This window comes from Macaca mulatta, chromosome 7, assembly GCF_049350105.2.
Source record: "Macaca mulatta isolate MMU2019108-1 chromosome 7, T2T-MMU8v2.0, whole genome shotgun sequence".
Taxonomy (NCBI): domain Eukaryota; kingdom Metazoa; phylum Chordata; class Mammalia; order Primates; family Cercopithecidae; genus Macaca; species Macaca mulatta.
Window position 1 is genome coordinate 28,678,812 of NC_133412.1, and position 19,097 is coordinate 28,697,908.

General features: G+C 47.9%; 1 protein-coding gene across 2 annotated transcripts in view; it reads left to right on the plus strand.

Moving 5' to 3' along the window:
- GLDN (gliomedin) overlaps positions 1-19,097 on the plus strand; it is a 70,708-nt gene that overhangs the window by 41,542 nt on the left and 10,069 nt on the right. For both annotated transcript variants that reach the window (XM_015142242.3, XM_015142243.3), the window contains exons 3-6: positions 4,207-4,224; positions 4,557-4,664; positions 15,683-15,829; positions 18,344-18,472. In XM_015142242.3, coding sequence (XP_014997728.3) covers positions 4,207-4,224; positions 4,557-4,664; positions 15,683-15,829; positions 18,344-18,472 — 402 coding nt within the window. The remainder of the gene's footprint in view (positions 1-4,206; positions 4,225-4,556; positions 4,665-15,682; positions 15,830-18,343; positions 18,473-19,097) is intronic.

The window sequence follows — 19,097 nt, forward strand, 5'->3', positions numbered from 1 at the left end:
AGCCCAGATTTCCTTGGGAACCCAGAAGCATATCTTCTGGGAGAGCAGGTGTCTTGAAGAAGCCGTGTTATTGGGTTATTCTTCACTCACTGCATCCTCTTCATGTGTATCTGTTGGAAAACATCTAAATCATCACGTTACTGAACTGCATATTGGGGCAGAAGCACTACACATTCTCCTTGCAGCCAAGTGACCCTAACCCAGTTATGATACGTGTCACTACTCTCTCATTCTGTACCTAGGCAAATATCAATCATGGATCAATGCTGCTGAGCACAGCCTCACAGCATTCTTTTCTGCTGTTCCAGAAAGCCAACGCTAATTGACTAGAACTGCACTTCTCTCTGCAGACTGATTTGTTTTTGGTGTTCATGGCCATCACAGGCCTCAAGTTTACATAACTAGGGGCATTGTGGGCCAATTTTAGATTTCAAGGAAAAAAAAATATCTAAGTGGCTCAGCTCTTATCAAGCATCCACCCAATTTTAATCGATTCTGGTTAGGAGTGTGGGATGGGTACAGTTAGCATGAGCTACATAATCTGTAGGGCCCAGTACAAAATGAAAATGCAGGGTTTCTTCTCCAAAAGAAGCAGGAAAAAGGCTTTCTTCTTTCTTCCACAGTCTTGACCTGTTTTGGTGTGAGTTTTTATCTGCTACCTAATGTCATACTCCGCGAAGCATGGAATACTTATAGGGCAAGTACAGACCCAGGGGTCTTGCCTTGTGACTCAGGCATGCAGGGCACCACTCAGCCCCACTCTTCCTGCACTTATACCCCAGCCCCTACCAAGGTGGAAAGTGGCAGAAGTTACTGATGGGGCAAGGAGTACAGAGAGTACAAAGAGTACATCATGGGGCAAGGGAGCAGGTGGCATGTCCTAGGAAGGTGGTGGGAGGTGAGACCCCACCAAGCCCTCTGTGCATACTTTATTGACCCGTTGGACTTCACTTACAAAACACAAATTCAAAGACAAGATCACTGGGAATTTCTAGATGGCGACCGCAGAGCATTAAGCCCACACCTGAAGCCCCCTTGTGAGGTGAAACCCTATGCACCTGCGTGGGTGGCAGGCCCCGGACACCAGCCTTGCATGCACTGTTAGCATGAACATGGATGTCTGCTCACATTCCTCGAGGATGTGCTATTCAAGAAAGGGAGAAGGGTCAGGAGCTGAGAAACAGTTTTCTAAACACCCAGTTGGCAAACATCATGACATTTGACATTATTTGACACATGTAGGAGCTCTTCCAGATGTCAGGCCCCTGGAGAGCTGGGCTGGTATTCTGAGAGGACGGGGGGCATCCTGCCATCACCATAGCTCCCTATGCCTCAGCACATTTTATGTCTGCCTGGACTGCTGAGCTCTCTGGGGCTGTCTTCCTTTCTCTTCTGAAATTCTCTCCTCATCTAGCTGTGGGGCATTAGACCTGCTGGATTTCCTCCTCCACGTGTCTTCTGACAGCTCTCTCTTTCCTGGTGCCTCTTCTCTCACTTGCCTCTCCCCAGGTGGGGTGTGGCCCTCCCGCTCTTCCATCCCCAATTCTAGCCCAGACTTTTTACTCTTGCCTTAAGACTAGTAGCTCTGAACCTTTTTAGGGTCAAGAACCTCTCTAAGGATCTGCTGATGGTGACTGATTCTTTTCCCGGAAAATTTTCACACCACATCAGAGGGCCCATGTCCAGATGCATTCCCGTCGCCTATGATGCTTGGTAAAAATGCAGATTCTTGGGCCTCTAAATCTAAACTGAATTAGGAACCCCAGATGGGGCCTGGGTATCTGCATTTTAATAGGCATTGCAGGCAATTCTGTGGATTCATATGAGAAGAACTCTATCCACAGGGCGTCAGTGGAGCTCTTGCAGGACACCCTAATCTAATCACCATAGTTAAAGCCTTGGCCACGGCTAATATGTCCTGAATATACAGCTTCAGCCGGGAGCTCTCACCAACAGTACTGATGCATGGGCATGGTTATCAGACTGTCGTGGGAACTCTTGAAACCTACTGTGTACAGGCAAGTCTTGTGTCTTACAGTCAAATTATTCCTTCCACCAATCTCTGTATCCGAATTTGGCTCCCTCTGTCATCAGGAACGATGATTAATTGATTTCCTCTGACCTCTGTTAACTGGACACATCACCCCCTTCCCAGTACGTGTGCGCCATCTGGTGGTAAAGTCATGGAGACACAGGCTGTACTGAACCTAGAGGATGTGGTGCCGTCTTAGCCAGCCATTTTTGCCCTGAGTAGGGCTGTTATGTATTGAAAGCATATCCTCAAACACCTATTTATCCCAAGAGTCCCTACGCCAGTCAAAATAGCCTCTATCTATCTGTATTGCTGGCCCCCTGTTGTCTGAAAGTCCTCCTCCTTTGTCTCCTACCCAATCAGATGTGGATTCTTGCTCATTCTGCTGAAATACCTCTTGAATGTCTAGCTTTCTCTACAATTCTACAGTCAGCTCATTTATACACAACCTTGTCACCGAGTTTAACTACAAAGATCCCCTAGGGTTTTTTTTTCTGCAATGCCCATCCTCCATGTCTCTCTTCCTGTGTCTGTGTCACTGTCTCTCTCGTCTTGTTGCACCTAGTTCTATCCGTCTTCCAGCTACAAAGAGGCTATCAAACCCACACTGCTTTCACAGCATCATCCCCCTGCCTAAGAACCTCCCATGGCTCCCTCCTGCCTCACAGATACCATCTACACCTCCCGGCTTGACATTCAAGTGCTTCTGCCACCCACCATACACAGGTCCTTCTTCAGCCTCATCTCTACACACTTGACCAGTCCTCTAACTTCCTCCCACCCTGAATCTTATGAGTCCCCACCTCTGTACCTGTACTCCTGGTGGCCCCTTCATGGAAATGTCAGACCTCATCTGCTGCCATCTTAAGCCCCATTTCTTCAATGTCATGGCTCCAGGATCATCATCTTGAGATGCCTTCTCAGACCACTGCATGCCCACACTTCCCCAGTACCCTTTGTCAGGGGTATGGGAGTGAACACTTCACTGTAGCTCTCTCATACTGCATTATGATTTCAAAGAGTCCATCTTCCACACATAGACTGTGAACACAACAGATACAGGGACCAGGATTTCTTGGTGGAGTTTGATGCACGTAGTAACTGCTTAGTTAATGCTTGTTTTGTGAATGGTCACAGGCTTAGATTTATAGAAAGACCTCGCCATTCCAATATTGGTAATCATTATATGTGGTCTAAAGAGGTGGGTGGATCACGAGGTCAGGAGATCGAGACCATCCTGGCTAACACGGTGAAACTCTGTCTCTACTAAAAATACAAAAAAAAAAAAAAAAAATTAGCCGGGTGTGGTGGCGGGTGCCTATAGTCCCAGCTACTTGGAACGCTGAGGCAGAAGAATGGTGAGAACCCGGGAGGCGGAGCTTGCAGTGAGCCGAGATGGCGCCAGTGCACTCCAGCCTGGGCGACAGAGTGAGACTCCGTCTCCAAAAAAAAAAAAACAAAAGGAATTCAACTGCTCATGTTACAACCTCATTAGCTTGTCTGAGTACTCAAATAGAATAGTTGACAATAAGACACCCCTATTTGTGGGAACAAAATCAATTTGGATTCATCTGAACCCCTTAGATCCTTGGGTAATTACACGCTAAGGAAGGTATGTGTTACCTGATCTGGGCTCTCAATTTTCCTCAGGCTAGTTCATATAACAAAAGAGAAATCTAGCCAGACAGCTTTCACTCCCGACTCCCCCCAGTGGCTCAGATGAGACAAGCTAGCTAGATGAGAACACTTGGAGGCCTCCTGGGACAGCCAAATCTCAGCCCCACAATGACAGCACCATCATTTGCTAACCCCCTGTGCTAGGGCTGCATTCATGGCCACCAGTATTGTTACTGGCCCTCCGTTTATTAGGTTGACTGCTTGAGAGATGACTAATTTAGGAATCTACAGTGAGGACAGCTCAGAAGTTAATCTTGGTTCCTTGAAACAAGCAAATGTGGTTTGATTGGCAAATGGGTCTTTGTTGAATTGCTTTAAAGGAAGGGTCTTTTGGCCAAATATAATGAGTTCTAAATACAAGGTGTAGAATCCGTTGCTTAGGGTCAGTAGATAATTAGGAGATTTGAAGGTCGGGGGTGATCTTTGTTTTCGGGTTCGATGCTGGTTTCTCTTTCTTCCACCCATGGTTTCTCATTTAAATTTTTTTTCTGTTGTAGGACCTCCTGGACCACCAGGTAAGAGCCCTTGGACTTTTCTAGTTTAAGGGGAGGCTGTGGGTGGCCAGACCCCTAGGATCTCTCTGATGGGACAGATGAGGGGAGGGCAAGAGCCTGGAGGCAGTCCTGCTGTGTGTCTCCTTCTTTGTGCCCCTCACCTGAGGCTCCTCCATCACCATTCCCCTACTTGGCACTGCTTTTGCCAGAGAAGGAAGGGAAGAAGTGAGAGAGGATGTGGAAAAGGTATTGATGCCTGCTCAGTTTCATCGGTAAAGGAAATTACAGTAACTTCAGTGAAGAATGTTTTTTGTTGTTGTTGTTAACGTCCCTGTTTCTGTGTTTTGATGCAGGACCTCCAGGAGCTGGCGGGTTGCCAGGACACAATGGATTGGATGGACAGCCTGGTCCTCAGGGCCCAAAAGGAGAAAAAGGAGCAAATGGAAAAAGAGGAAAAATGGGTATTTTTGGCAACTCTTCTAATTAATTTCCCTGTTGTTTATCTCCATGATTGCATTTGGGTTGACTAAAGCTGTGTGCAGCAGGGGTAAGGTGCTTCATCTCTGCACAGTGTAAGACCGGTTTAACTCTTACCTAGAAGCCATTGTGTTCTGGGATACCAAGGGTATACTTCTGGGTCCCACCTTGACAGATGTTTATTTCAAACTGGAGAAGCCGTCTCCTGGGAACTGACTCCCTTCTGCAGACGGGAGGTGGAAGGAGCAGGAGCCCACAGCCCTGGGAGGGGCACTCTGTGGGCCGTGTGACAGCTGGTGCTGGCACATGCTCTTTCGAGCCTCAGCTCCTACCTTGCCCTCTATTGCCTCCGCCTGCCCAGCGAATCTGTGTTTGGTTGAAAATCAATGAATTGATGTTGGCCCCTGGTAAAGTTTTCTTGGCTAGAGGAATAGCTCAAACTGCTTGAGTGGAAAGGCAGCATCCCGGCGTCCCTGAGGCCGGCACTCAGGTCAAAGGGTCTCCTCTTCAGGGGCTACAGGATAACTACGAAGATATGGCTGGCATCTCGGAGGAGCTTCCTGTGCCCTGTTACAAGCAGGGCCGTGCCACCACTGGAGCAAAGACCCAGAAGCACCAAGGCATCAGATGTGCCCAGGGAGCAGTAAGAAGCAGGGGCTGGTGCAGGGCCTGGCAGGAGGCTGGGGCACAGAGGGGAAGATTCTGAAGGGCTCTGAGCCCCAGTCCTGGGATCCCCAGGGCAGATCCACCTGAAGAAAGCTAGCACATGGTGTGTTGGGAGCTCAAAGACCAGAGGGTAAAAAACGACTCAGGAGGCTCCTATGAAGGCCTGGCTCTCAGCCACCCGTCAAGGCCACTGCTGAGAGGGGAGGGAGGTTGTTTTCGGCCAGAGACTCCACTGCACCGTCTCATTTTCAACCTCTTGGCTCTGCTACCCAAACTCACTTGGACTTGCCCTGGACTAGAAGAAATGGTAGAAACTTCTTCCAGACAGCAATTACTCCTTTGGTCACCTCCACTCTTATTCTCATTAGCAATTGAAGTAAGGGCCAGTGGAGAGGGAAAAATTGTCGAGAACCTCTGCCACTTGGCAGTGCCTACCTGCTTGTGTTCCAGAGGGCAGCTTCAGAGAAAATGGGCACACACCGTCCAAGCCAGCTCAGTTCTCAGAAGGCCAGCAATTACCATTGGAATTACCGAGCAGGAATGGATCGTTCATATAGGATAATAATTATAATTATACATGAGCATCGCTGTAGAATAATGATGCCTATTAGCTTATCCCAGGAAGACTCCAAAAATGTGATTCAGTCCTGAGGCCTCGGCAATGGGCATGATGAGGGCAGGCTCAGGGGCAGGAGGGCACCCTGCTAGAGCTGGGTGTGGGGCACGTAGGAAAGGGGTGGTTTTCAAAAAGGCTTGAGACAGATCCCTGGCCTTGAGGATGTGCTTTGCATGCAGTCTGCAGCCCAGGGAGTACAGAAAAGAAAAAGTGCATTCATTTATGGAGCACATATTTGTGTGGCAGGTACCATTCTAGATGCTGGAGATTCAGAAATAAGCTCCCCTCCTCCACCTTCATGAGGCTTACATTCTAGTTGGGAGAGATGGATAGTAAATAAGATAAACAAAATATACAGTCTGGTCCATGGTGATAAATGGTAAGGAGAAAAAATATCATAGAAAGGGGTAGGAAGTTTAAGTGGGGTTAGAGGCAGTACATTTAGATTGGGAGGCCAGTAAGACCTCCCTAAGAAGGAGCCTTTGAGCAAATACCAGGAGGAGGTAAAAGAGAGTCTCGGGTTTCTGGGGCAGAGGGCTCTGGGCAGAGCGTGTAAGTCACCAGGGTACCTGGACAGTTTGAGGATCAGCAAGGAGGCCAGGGCAGCTGGACAGAAGGGATGAGTGGCTAACCTAGTCTAGTTGAGATCAGAGAGGTAATCAGGCCAAACCAGGTCAGCCCTGGGCATTTCGAGAACTGTAGTTTGTACTCAGAGCAAAACAGGGAGGATGTGAAGTGGAACAGTGCTATGCCTGACATATGGATGAGAGGCTGGCCCGACAGCTGTGCTGAGAGGCTATAGGAGGGAAGGGAAGAGGCTGGAGCAGAGGACAGCAGCAGAGAAGGGAGAAGGTGTTGGATCCTGTTTGTCACTGGAGGGTGACCCCAATCCTTGGTTTGTGGGAGATCTCATAGGAACTACAGCAAAGACCCCCTTCTTTACAGCAGTACCCCAGAGAGTAAGGCTTCTGGGGGTCGGCAGCGTTAGACCGTGAAGCCTCCACTCATACTGAGGGTGGAAGTTGAGTCCCCGAGGCCCCCACAAGGAGTCCATTGTCCCAGGCCAGGGGAAGTGGGAGACTAGCCACCAAAGGCTATCTGAAGAACCCAGCTCGATGGGGTCACTCACTTCATGGGCCAGCTCAGGCTGCAGAGCAAGAGCCACACTGTCCTGTTAACCCTGCTGAGGCCCCAAGGCTGCACTTTCCCTCCTCACCCACTCCTGAGCCCTGGGACAGATTCCCTTCCTACCCAGCATTTGCAGGAAACGGATAGGGAGGAGGGTCCAGAGGCAGCAGGGCCACTGAGGGGAACAGGGTTCCTTCTGAGGGCCATGAGAAGCCCCAGAGGGTTGTCAGGTGGGAGAGACTGATGGGATCAGATCTGCCTCTCTAAATGCCACTGTGGCTGCTGCGTGGAGAGCGCACTGGAACCGGCAGGCGAGTGAGCCAGCGTAGAGGCAGGGAGATGGCCTCCGTAGGCGGCGGACAGTGGGCAGGGGTGGAAAGACCCACAGGGGTAAGTGATATTTAGGAGTGAAGCCAGCAGTTCCCAGTGGACAGTAGATACAGGGAGTTAGGGGGTCAGGGAGGCACCAAGACTGACTCTGAGGTTGCTGTCATGCTCGACTGGATGGATGGATGAGCTGCTCGGGCCTGAGGCGGGCAGCCCCGCATTCAACTCAGATCTAAAGGAACAATTGTGGACTCCGCCTGGGATGTGCTGAGTTTCAGATGCCCTGAGGTATCCAGGAGGAGGTGGGACGGTGGCCTTGGAAAACAGGTCTGTAGTCGGAGGAGGTCTGGGGTGAGAGATATATATCAGAGAGTCATCGAGGCACCTGGGCGTGTGGGCAGGGGGTGAGGTCACTTAGGGAGAGAGCCTGGCAGGAGAGGAGGGGCTGGGTTTCATCCCTGAGAAGCTCCAACCTCAAGTGACCAAGTAGAAGGGGACGAGTCAGCGAAGGGGACGAGTCAGCAAAGGAGACTGAGCAGGGGACTGAGCAGCAAGAGGAGCACCAGGAGAGGGTGGGGACATTCATCAACAAATACTTATTCAACAGACGTCGAGTGCTGTTGGGGAACAACAAAAGACACAGACACTGTTCTGGAACTTTCCATCTTTGGTGGAGAGGCCAATATCCATAGTCGACAGTCACATCCACCTACCATCTCAACATGAGACGTGTGTTTGAAGGGAAGAACGAGGTGCTCCGAGGTACAGTGATAGAGAGAGGGAGGGCAGGGAGGTAACAGCTTTGGCCAGACATGAAGGGAGGGCCCGGCGCACACAGAGGGTGGGGTCACACAGTCAGGCGAGGTTGGAGGCTGGCCCCAGGCCTTTCCAGACCTTTGGATAAGCAGCCAGCTCCCAAGATGGCCCTGCAGGTCCTCACGTGGGTATGCAACCTGCCAGGCCATTGCTGTGACTGTAGAGAAGGAAGGACTGTCATTTAAACTGAGAGTTAAAGGATCATTCATGGTTTGCCAGGCAGGGGTGGGGTAGGAGAGGTGTGGGAGTGCATTCCACAAAGAGGGAACAAGTGTTGTTTCGAAGAAAAGGAAAAAAGGCCTGGGTTCCACAGAGTTAGGGACCCAGTTAGGGTGGGGTGTGCCTTCTAGCAACAACCTTCAGAACCATAATACGCAGCCAGCATTTACCACCAGACACTCCACTAAGGTCTCCGTACACTCAACTCATCTAGTCCTCACAACAACCAAGGGCATGAATACTTTCATTAGCCATATTTTTTCCAGATGGAGATACTTTTGTCTTTCTCAAACAGGCCAAGCCCACCCTTGCCCCAGGACCTTAGCACGAGTACCGCCAGGGACCCAGAGTAGATTGGGGTGGGACTAGGGCATAGTGGCCTGTGCCCACTGCCCAGAATGCCCTCTCCCTGACTTCCCCTGTCTTCCCATGGTGCAGGTCTTAGCTCAGATGTCATCTCGTGTATATCATCATCCCTGGCCTCTGTGTCTAGCCCCTGTCTTACCTACTCTGTCACATCCCCTGCTCTTTTGAAATATTGACCTCTTCCTGAAATCACCCCATGGTGATTATTTGTTGCTGCACTGAGGGTCTGACTCCCCAAGTGGAATCAATCCAAATTATTGATCTTTCCCTGAAATCGACCCATGGTGATTATTGCGCTAATGGTATGACCTCCCAAGTGGGATCAATTAAAATATTGATCCCTCCCTGAAATCATCCCCTGGTGATTATTCGCTGTTGTGCTAATGGTCTGACTCCCCAATCGGAATCAATCGAAATATCCCTCCCTGAAATCACCCTGTGGGGATTATTTGCTGTTGTGCTGTTGGGCTGACTCCCCAAGCAGAATGTGAGGCCTGTCAGAGCTTGGCCATGTCTGTCTTGCTTAGTTCCTACCTTCAGTGCCTGGAACACACAGCCAGGGAGCTCAATAAATTCACTGTTGAATTATTGGATATAACTTGTGTAATGTCAAAAGCTAAAAAGTGAAGGAGGCAGGACTTGAATCCAGGTTTCTCTGACTTCTGGACCCCTGCTCTTAACCACAGTGACACTCAACTTCCGTGCTCAAGGGGCTTGGGCCCTGTTGTGAGAGCAGGGTTACAGGAGGTGCCGAAGAGCAGGAGCAAACAGGAAGGAAGCCTGGGCCTTGAGCGCTGGTGCAGTTAATGATTGAGAATATAGGGCTTCAGACACCCTCCAACCTGAGCTTCAAGGCTGAGTCTTCCTGGGAGGGCTGGGAGCCTTCCAGCCCTTCAGAGAGGCCTGCAGGACACTGTTGAGAACACACAGTTCAATGAGTATAACCTGCCAGTCAGAGACGGTTGATTTTGTCCCTCTTGTTCCCTGCCTTCAAGGCAGAGGGGAACAGTGGAAGGAGTTCTAGGAGCTCTTGCCTTTATTCCTTACTGGCCCTGAGGCCCTGGGCAAGTCACTCCAAGATGAGGCCTTGACCTCCTCATCTGTAGCCAGAAGAGGTTGGGTTATGACAACTCTAATATGGTTTCTGGTTTTAAATAGTCCACTATAGTGTTTGTCAGTGAAGGCAGGGACTATGTTTTATAGATTTTATTATTCATCGCATCTCTTAGCTAGGGCCCAGCTAAGACCCAATAAATAATTGATGAATGAAGAATGAATGAATGCATGAATGAGAAGACTAGAACATCATGTCTGTATATAAGGGCTTACAATCCAGTTGAAAGAGAAGATACATCGTGCAACAGCAGGTACTCGGTAACTACTAATTCCGGTTGGAAGACTGCTTTATACTTCACAGCAGGCAGTACTGCCAGAAGAAAAAGCCAAACTCCCCTGTGCAGAAGATGAGCAAATAGGACCCTGTGTAGAGGATGGATTGTGCAGTAGAACTAAGCACAAAGCACAAGAGATAAAAGAGGGATCAGCACCTTGGAAATAAGTAGAGGAGCGGTGGGAAAGGCTGGGGAATGGGGCCCAGTCCCAAGACACGAATAAGAAGGAAGGCTTTCATTTCTGTTTTTTTTTTTTTTTTTATGAGAATTTGATTTTTAGAGAAGATACTGCAGCAGCATTAACCGCAGGGAGAGAACAGAAAGGCCTAGGCTCACAGGTTATGAGGCCATCCCTGGGTACAAGTGGGGATCCTGGCTAGATTGGGGTAGGACTAGAGGGTAATGGCCTTCAAAGTAAGGTCGGGGGGTTCAGCTCCACATACGCAGGAGGCAACCAGGAGCCGTTATAAGACTACCCTGATGAAGCCAGAGTTTAAGCTCTGTAGCCTAACGGTTGCTTCCAGGAGATTGACACATCAAAGCTTCTCAGGTTCTGACCTTAGAAAAGCTAAGAATGATGGTGGAATAGCTCAGAGCCAGAGCTGGAGCCAGATGATTTGTGTCCCGGCTCTTCCGCTTACAAGCGGTATGCCCCTGGGCAAGTTATCACTTTGTGCCACAATTTCCTTATTTGTAAAATGGGAACAATAATAATATTAACCTCATAGTGTTATTAGGAAGATTAAATGAGTTAATATATACAAAGTGCTTAGAAGAGGGCTTGTCACATTGTAAGTGCTATACTGGGGTTAGCTATTATTGTTGTTTTCAAAAGTGGGGAAGGAGAAACTTTATTTTAAACCAAAAGGAAATCTAAGTGGAAGTGTTCTGTATTCATTTGGAAACACCAACCTAGATCTGAAGAAAAAGGTCAGAACTGAAAGAAACCTAAATGTTGTCAACTGTGCAACCAGCATCTTCTATGAAGTCTGATGTTCCATTGCCTCAAAAGCAGTTTCTTTCCTTCCAGCTGCCTCTCATTTTCTCACTTAAGAGTTAATGCTGCAGTATCTTCTCTAAAAGTCAAATTCTTATAAAAACAGAAATGAAAGCCCTCCTCCATATTCGTGTCTCGGGACTGGGTTTTGTGTGACACCCTCTCGCCCCTTTCCCCCGCCTTAGCAACAGATGATACTGCTGAAAATAAAACATCCTCCCTCACCCCATGTTGTGAAGATGAGAGCTGACCTCAGTCTCGAGATACCACACAACTCCAAACCCGAATGCTGATGAAACTGTTTTGAGTGGGCGACACCAGAGAAAAACAGTAGAGAGCCACTCCTCGCACAAGTTAGGCAGGCAGAGTCTGGCCTTTCTTCTCTGGCAGAATGTGCCGACTCAAAGCCAGCCAGGGGTCCACATCACATAGTGTCATAGTGTCACTTTGCACAGCTGGCATCCCTGACCTTCCCTGGGACAGGGCAGGGAAGAAAATGCCACACACAGGTTCCTGATGGTGAATCGTGATTAGGTGGTATTTAATTTCTGACATACCACGGCGAAAGCACAGCCAGGGCAATTTTACCAACAAAGACGAGGGGATGCTTTGTCAGAGCTATGGTGGACAAGAGGGCAAAGGCAGACTCTATGCAGACAAAATGTCCCCCAACCCTTTCTTAATGAAAGCTATAAAATGATCATGCATTTCCCAACTAGAGTCAAAATGCAGCCTCAAGCAAAGGCCTTGAATAGCTTTAAATACCTGCCCCTGTAGGGGGCGCATTACAACAGCTGCCCTCTATTTCACATATGGCCTTTCTAAGAAAGAAAAGACAAGACATAAGAGGAAGAAAGAAAAGAAAGGAAGAGGAAATAAGATGATGATGCAGAAGGCTGTTTGTGACTAGAATAAATGCCTGAAGAATATATCCCTGCAGTAACCAGCAGATACCATTTCCCTGAGCACTGCTAAATCTGGGTCACGTGAAACCTTTCGAAGGTGTCAGTTACACTTGGTGCATTGTGCGGGCTGGACTCTATGGCAATGCCCTGTCTTTTGTCTCCTTCAGATGATGTGCCAAATTGCCTATTTAAAACACTGACAAAAGAATGTCTTCTCACACAGAGGGCCTGGCAGAAGGGCTCTTCTCAAGTGAGTGAACCACTTTCCACCCAGATGTCCCGATGACTGAGGGCTGGGAGGAGCCAGTGCAATGGGTTTTTGGTGCTATCGTGAGGGAGGTATTACGAGCCATGACCCCTCAAAGAGGCATGATTTGACCCCTATATCACTGAATCCATGGCAGAGCCACCGCTGACAATGGAGGGATCCCCTGCTCCTCTTCACATCCTCTTCTACTGTGCTCCCCCAGCTCCACTGGACAGGCAGCCGCCGTCCAAGCTTACCACTGGTAGTGGTGAGGACCCTGGGACTTCTGACTCCCAGCTGTAGCTGAATTTCATGGTTTTCACTAAGTTTTTTTTTATTGGTTGGTTGAAATCTAGCAATTTTTTTTTATTCACTACAGTTTTCTTCTAACAGTGATCAACACTTTGAGGCTTTGTCATGCACTGCTGTCGTCCTTAGAATAGTCTGCGGACACTTCCCTGAATATGGAATATGAGCATGAATATGGAAGAGCAGAAACCATTTTGAATATTTATTACTGCTCTGGGGTAAATGAAAGGTGCTAAGAGCTCTAGGTTTATTTTTAGGGTAGGGGTCCCCAACCCCTGGACCCATATCAGTCCATGACCTGTTAGGAACTGGGCCGTACAGCAGGAGGTGAGCGGCGGATGATTGAGCGAAGCTTCACCTGTATTTACAGCCACTCTCCAGTGCTCACATTACTGCCTGAGCTCCCTTCAGATCAGCAGCAGCATTAGATTCTCATAGGAGTACAAACCCTATTGAGAATCTAATGCCTGGTGATCTGTCACTGTCTCCCATCACCCCGAGATGGGACTGTCTAGTTGCATGAAAACAAGCTCAGGGCTCCCAGTAATTCTACATTATAGTGAGTTGTATAATTATTTTGTTATATATTACAATGTAATAATAGAAATAAAATTCATAATAAACGTAATACATTTGAATCATCCCAAAACTATCCCTCCCCACACCCCGGTCTATGGAAAAATTGTCTTCCACGAAACTAGAATCTGGTGCCAAAAAGGTTGGGAATCGCTGTTTTAGGGAATAATTAATCTGGTGGCAATGCAGGGCATTTGGATATGAACTGTGGGATATTGTGAGATGCTCACTTCCCCATCACTGAAATCTCTGCCACTTGGGCAATACCTCTGTTAAGCAATATCTCCAAGGGGCGGTGGTTAAAATGAGCACATATTCTCTGAGATAGGGTATCATGGTAATTGATCCATATCTGGCAATAACTTAGTACAATATTACATAATAACTTCCCCTCTCAAGGACCCTGTATAACTGTATACTCAAGAGTTCTAGTAGCCTTTTTATAGATTCCTTGAGATTTTCTACGTAAACAATCATGACATCTGCAAACAGTCTTCATCCTTTTCAATCTGTACGCCTTTGAGTTATTTTTCCTTGCATTATTGCACTGGCTAGGACCTCCAGTAGGATGTTAAATTAAAGTGATGAGATTAGATAGCATCACCTTCTTTCTGATATTAGGGAGAAAACATTCAGTCTTTCACCATTAAGGATGATGTTAGCTGTAGGTTTTTTTGTAAATGCCCTTTTCCAGACTGAGGAAGTTCTCTTCTATTCCCAGTTTGTTGACAAATCAAGAATGGGTGTTGAATTGTATCAAATGCCTTTTCTATATCCTTGAGATGATCATATACTTTTTCTTGCTTAAATTGCTAATACGCTGAGTTAAATGAACTGAATGATTCAAATTTTGGACTCTCAGCAGGCACAGAGTCAGGCAGTTAAATCACTGGCAGATAGGTTTGATCCTTTAGAAACTTGTGTTGAAACTTTGTAATGATGGAGTCCACCACAGCCTTTAACCTGGGGCTAATTTAGCCCCACTACTAAAACTAGACTTTTTCAAGGACTCTACCCAGTATTTCAGTATTTGATGAGATTTCTCCATGTTGGCCGTGGGAATGAGAAATTTTTGCTGTGTGAGCCCTGAGAATTTTATAGCGAACAGTGTGTGAGTTCCTTTCCCAGCCCTCTGGAATTCCCTCATGTGTGGAAGTCATCCCTCAGTCACAGGTTCAAGAGAGCCCTCTGCAGATCCACAGGGCTCTCTCACACAGCTGTCGTCTTTCTGCTCTTCTATCTTGCAAATTCTAGCCATCTCCATCTCCCCAAACTCTGGTTTTTGGCCCCTCAACTTAGTGAGATTGACAGGCTATTTGAGATCCTCCTCCCTGTGCCACTAGGAACTACCTCCCAGCAGTGAACTGGGACAATCCAAGGGTGCTTTCACTGCTCAGGGTTCAAGGCTGACACAAGCTGTTACTTAGACCTTGACTGGTTTCTAGCAATGTAGGGAGGACAGCAATTCCGGTAGTCATAGCTCCCTGTGAACAGAGGCAGAAATTTCACCCACTACCTTTTGTTCACCATCCCTATTAATGGTTGTCCTAAAGCAACTTTACCTGTTTTCCTATTGTGATTGAAAGTATTTTGCATTGGAATGTCACAGAAAAGGGCACTGGAGATGGAATCAGAGGTGCTTTGCTGCTCTGACTTGGCAGCATCTGTTATAACCACTGTAGGCCTTAGTTTCAACATCTATAAAATGAGAGTAAGGATGACTGCCAAGCCTACCACTCCAATATGTTGTTAGGAATAAACTAAATAATGTGTTTAACACTCACTATTATGGCAGCAGACACACGCCTCTGAGCATCATGGTTGCAGACTTCTCATTAGGCCTTCCTTACCTTCTTTCCACTGTTGCTGTCATCGCACCCTCTTGCGGTTCACTCCTCTCTCCAACCTGTTGGCTCAGCCAAATTTCTCTAAAAATAATCCAGCAGTCCAGGAGTAAGTGGCTCACACCTGTAATCCCAGCACTTTGGGAGGCCGAGGCAGGCGGATCACCTGAGGTCAGTTCAAGACCAGTCTGGTCAGCATGGCGAAACCCTGTCTCTATTTAAAATACAAAAATCAGATGGGTGTGGTGGCTCACGCCTATAATCCCAGCTACTTGGGAGGCTGAGGCAGGAGAATTGCTTGAACCCAGGAGGCAGAGGTTGCATTGAGCCGAGATCGTGCTATTGCACACCAGCCTGGGTGACAGAGCCAGACTCCGTCTCAAAAAATAAATAAATAAATAATCCAGCAAAGCCACCTGGAAATGCTGTTCTTTAATGAACGTATGGTCACACTACTGCTCTAAAACAGTTATGAAAAGCTGTGTGTTTGGTGTATAAAACTGCTTCCCTGGAAAGCACAAAGTACAATAATATAAAGTGGTATGCCAGAACTTTTTGCACCATAGGCTAACATGTCATTTGCTTTTTTGGTCAGGGATACCTGGAGCTGCAGGAAATCCAGGGGAAAGGGGAGAAAAGGGAGACCATGGTGAACTGGGCCTGCAGGGAAATGAGGGCCCACCAGGGCAGAAGGGAGAAAAGGGTGACAAAGGAGATGTGTCCAACGATGTGCTCCTGGCAGGTAAGAGGGGTGCGCTCTGGCTCTCTTTGAGGGCTTGTGTGCCCAGAGAACTTCCTGGCTTCGAACACCAGGGCTGCTCCTGTGTCTTTTCTCCTTTATGGCCTTATGTGGCCATCTGTTTTGCAGCATGTTTTGGAGTTCTATGCTTTCAAAGAGGAGAAACCTGAGCATGTTACTCCATGTGGCAAGACCAGATCTGGGTTCTAAGCATACATGGTTCAGGTAATTGGGTCTAAAAACCACAGTTGACTTGAATGGAATAAAGGAAGTTTTCTTTTCCAAGATATATTGAAATCCAGCACAATCCAGAATAAGACAAGTAAGCAGGCAACTTACGACACCTCAGAGGACAACTGACAGGAAGCACAAGCATTTGCTTCACTGATGAGGTCGAGCCATCCTCAGGCCCTGATCCTAATGGCCTTTTTACATATAATTAGGGCAAAATATTGTTGTGCCAAGCCCTGATCAACCTCAGTAGGGATGGCAACAGATTCAAGAAACTAAAGAAGAAATCCAGGGCCAGCAAATGTGACACGGAGCTTTACTGGAGGCTTCGTACAGAGGAGAGAGTACAGTGGTGGCGGACTGGACAGGAGAACCAACTTAGCACAAAAACAACCCAGGGGCAGTGGGCTGGATGAGCCAACCGCCTTACCTGCAGCCCAGGGGCAGTGGACTGAGCAGGAAAACTGCAGCCACTTGCAAACAGCATGCAATTTACCTGGCATTTTCACTTAACACCTGTACTAGTCTGTTCTCACATTACTATAAATTACCTGAGACTGGGTAATCTATATATTTTTAAAAAGGTTTATTGGCTCATAGTTCTGCAGGCTATACAAGAGGCATGATGCTGGCATCTGCGCGGCTTCTGGAGAGGCCTCAGGAAACTTGTAATCATGGCAGAAGGTGAAGGGAGAGCCGGCACATCACATGGCGAGAGCAGGAGTGAGAGAGAGAGTGAGAGTGGGGTGTGAAGTGCCACACACTTTTAAATGACCACATCTCGCAATAACTCACTTATTACCAAGGAGATGACCCAAGCCATTCATGAGGGATCTGCCTCCACGATCCAAACACCTCCCACAGACCCCACCTCCAACACTGGGGATCACAATTCAACATGAGATTTGCGTGGGATATCCACACCACATCAACACCCTCCCCTTAACCACCTCCACCTGGCAACCTTCACTTAACCCAAAACTCAGGGCCTCAATTGCCTGCACGGCCCCTCTTCCATGAGATGGGCCGGGGGTTCAGATGTTCCTCAAAACAAGGAACAAAGCTCTGGGTTGGCAACTCCCAGATTCCCTAGCTCTGAGCACACATTCAGATGCATCTGCCATCCAGGGTCATTCTAAGGATACACTTCAGTTATTGCCATCAGGGGCGTTTCCCCTACAAATACAGTGGCTGCTTTTCCAGCCCAGGGTAAAAGCAGATAGTTGGTGTTTGTGGGAGAAGAGGGTAAGGGACAGAAAGTCACAAAGCAATAGCACAGGGGAAAGAGCAGGTAACAGCTGACTCTCATGGAGGAGCAGGAAGCAGAAGAATTTTTAAAGCACAGTACCTTGGAGATCATCTATATGATAAAAATATAACATGTAAATATAACTATGTAGTCAATACAGATTTATCAAATACTAGAGAACACCATTTCTGAATCAGAGACTTTGCTAGTAGCTGGAAATGAGGAAGACATAATGTCTGTCCTCAGGAAGCAAGGATGATGCTAAATGTTCAGAATAATGACCGTGAATCAGTTGCCCATCCAACCATCTATCCATCCATTCAGACTTGATTGAGTGCCTATTGTGTACCAGGCACTGTGCTTAGACCAAAGTATCAAGGAAAAGATCGAACTTGGTTAATACATCTTGTCTCATGAACAGCAGATGTTGCTATGCAAAACATGTATAATTTCAGAGGTGTTTTTGACAGGGTAATATACATAAATGTATTTGAAAAAATATAAAATTCTGTTACACTTCTGTTACATAGAAAATCTACACATCCGGAGTACCGTGTTCCTCCATGCTGCTGACCACATGAGGGGTGATGACAAACCCTTCAGAAAAGCACCATCCCTTATGAACCCCAATTGAAAAGACCAGGTCAGAGCAGAGGGTGTCCCCTGGAGGAGACTGCAGAGGGCGTAGGAGGTTGGGCCTCATCTGCTCTGCTTGCAGATCTCTGCCCCTTCCTGGTGGACAGAGACCTGCCTCCAGCTTCTGTGGCCGCACTTGTCCACTTGTAGAGAAACTGAAAAGCCTTATTTGGTCTAAAGAGACCTTAGCTGACCACTCTCTTCCCTTTTTCCCACCCTCTCTCCCTTCTTCCTTTCCTCCCTCCCTCCCTCCTTCCTTTCCTCCCTCCCTCCCTCCTTTCCTCCCTCCCCTTTCCTTCCCTCTCTCTTTTCTCTCTTCTTCTCTCCCCTTCTCTGTCCCTCTCTCCCCTTCCTCCTTCTCCCTCCTCCCTCCTTCTCTCCCTTTCTCTCTCTCTCTCCAGGTGCCAAAGGTGACCAAGGCCCACCCGGTCCACCTGGGCCCCCAGGCCCTCCAGGTCCTCCAGGACCCCCTGGAAGCAGAAGAGCCAAAGGCCCTCGGCAGCCAAACATGTTCAACGGCCAGTGCCCAGGTCACCAGCTCTCCCCCATGGGGCCCGCCTCCTCTGTCAGTTATTCCAAACTCTTGGTCTGGACCCCAGGCTCTGTGACCAGATTTGTTTTAATAGAGGGAGGAGGGTTTTGTCCAAAATGAGAGTTCCCTTCTTGCAACCTTCTCACAGGAGGTCTTCGTAGTCTGCCCCGGGGCTGAAGACCAGGGACAGTATTAAAATTAGGCCTCCCACTCCCCTTCCCTCCTCCTGCTTCCTTCATTTACCAGCAGCCCAGTCCTCCTCCTTGCCCTGTCCACCATCCCTTTCCCCTGAAACAGTCTGGAAAGCTAAGCTGCTGTTTTTGCACTCTTGGGAAGTGAGAAGCTTGACTGATGCTCAGGAAATGAAGGGGAAGTTTGGATTGGTTAAGTCCTCACGAATAGTAACAACAGTGCTTCATTAAGCCAGGCACAGGGCTATGTGCTTATTTAATTCTCACAATAATCCTATGATATTGGAATCATTATTGTGTGCAACTTACAGATAACAAAACCGATACCCCAAAGAGCTAAGGAACTCGCTCCAGGAGTAAATAGCGGAGCTAGGATTCAAACTCAGTTCTGCCTAACTGTAAAGTCCCAGCTCTCAGGGCATCTTCCATTTA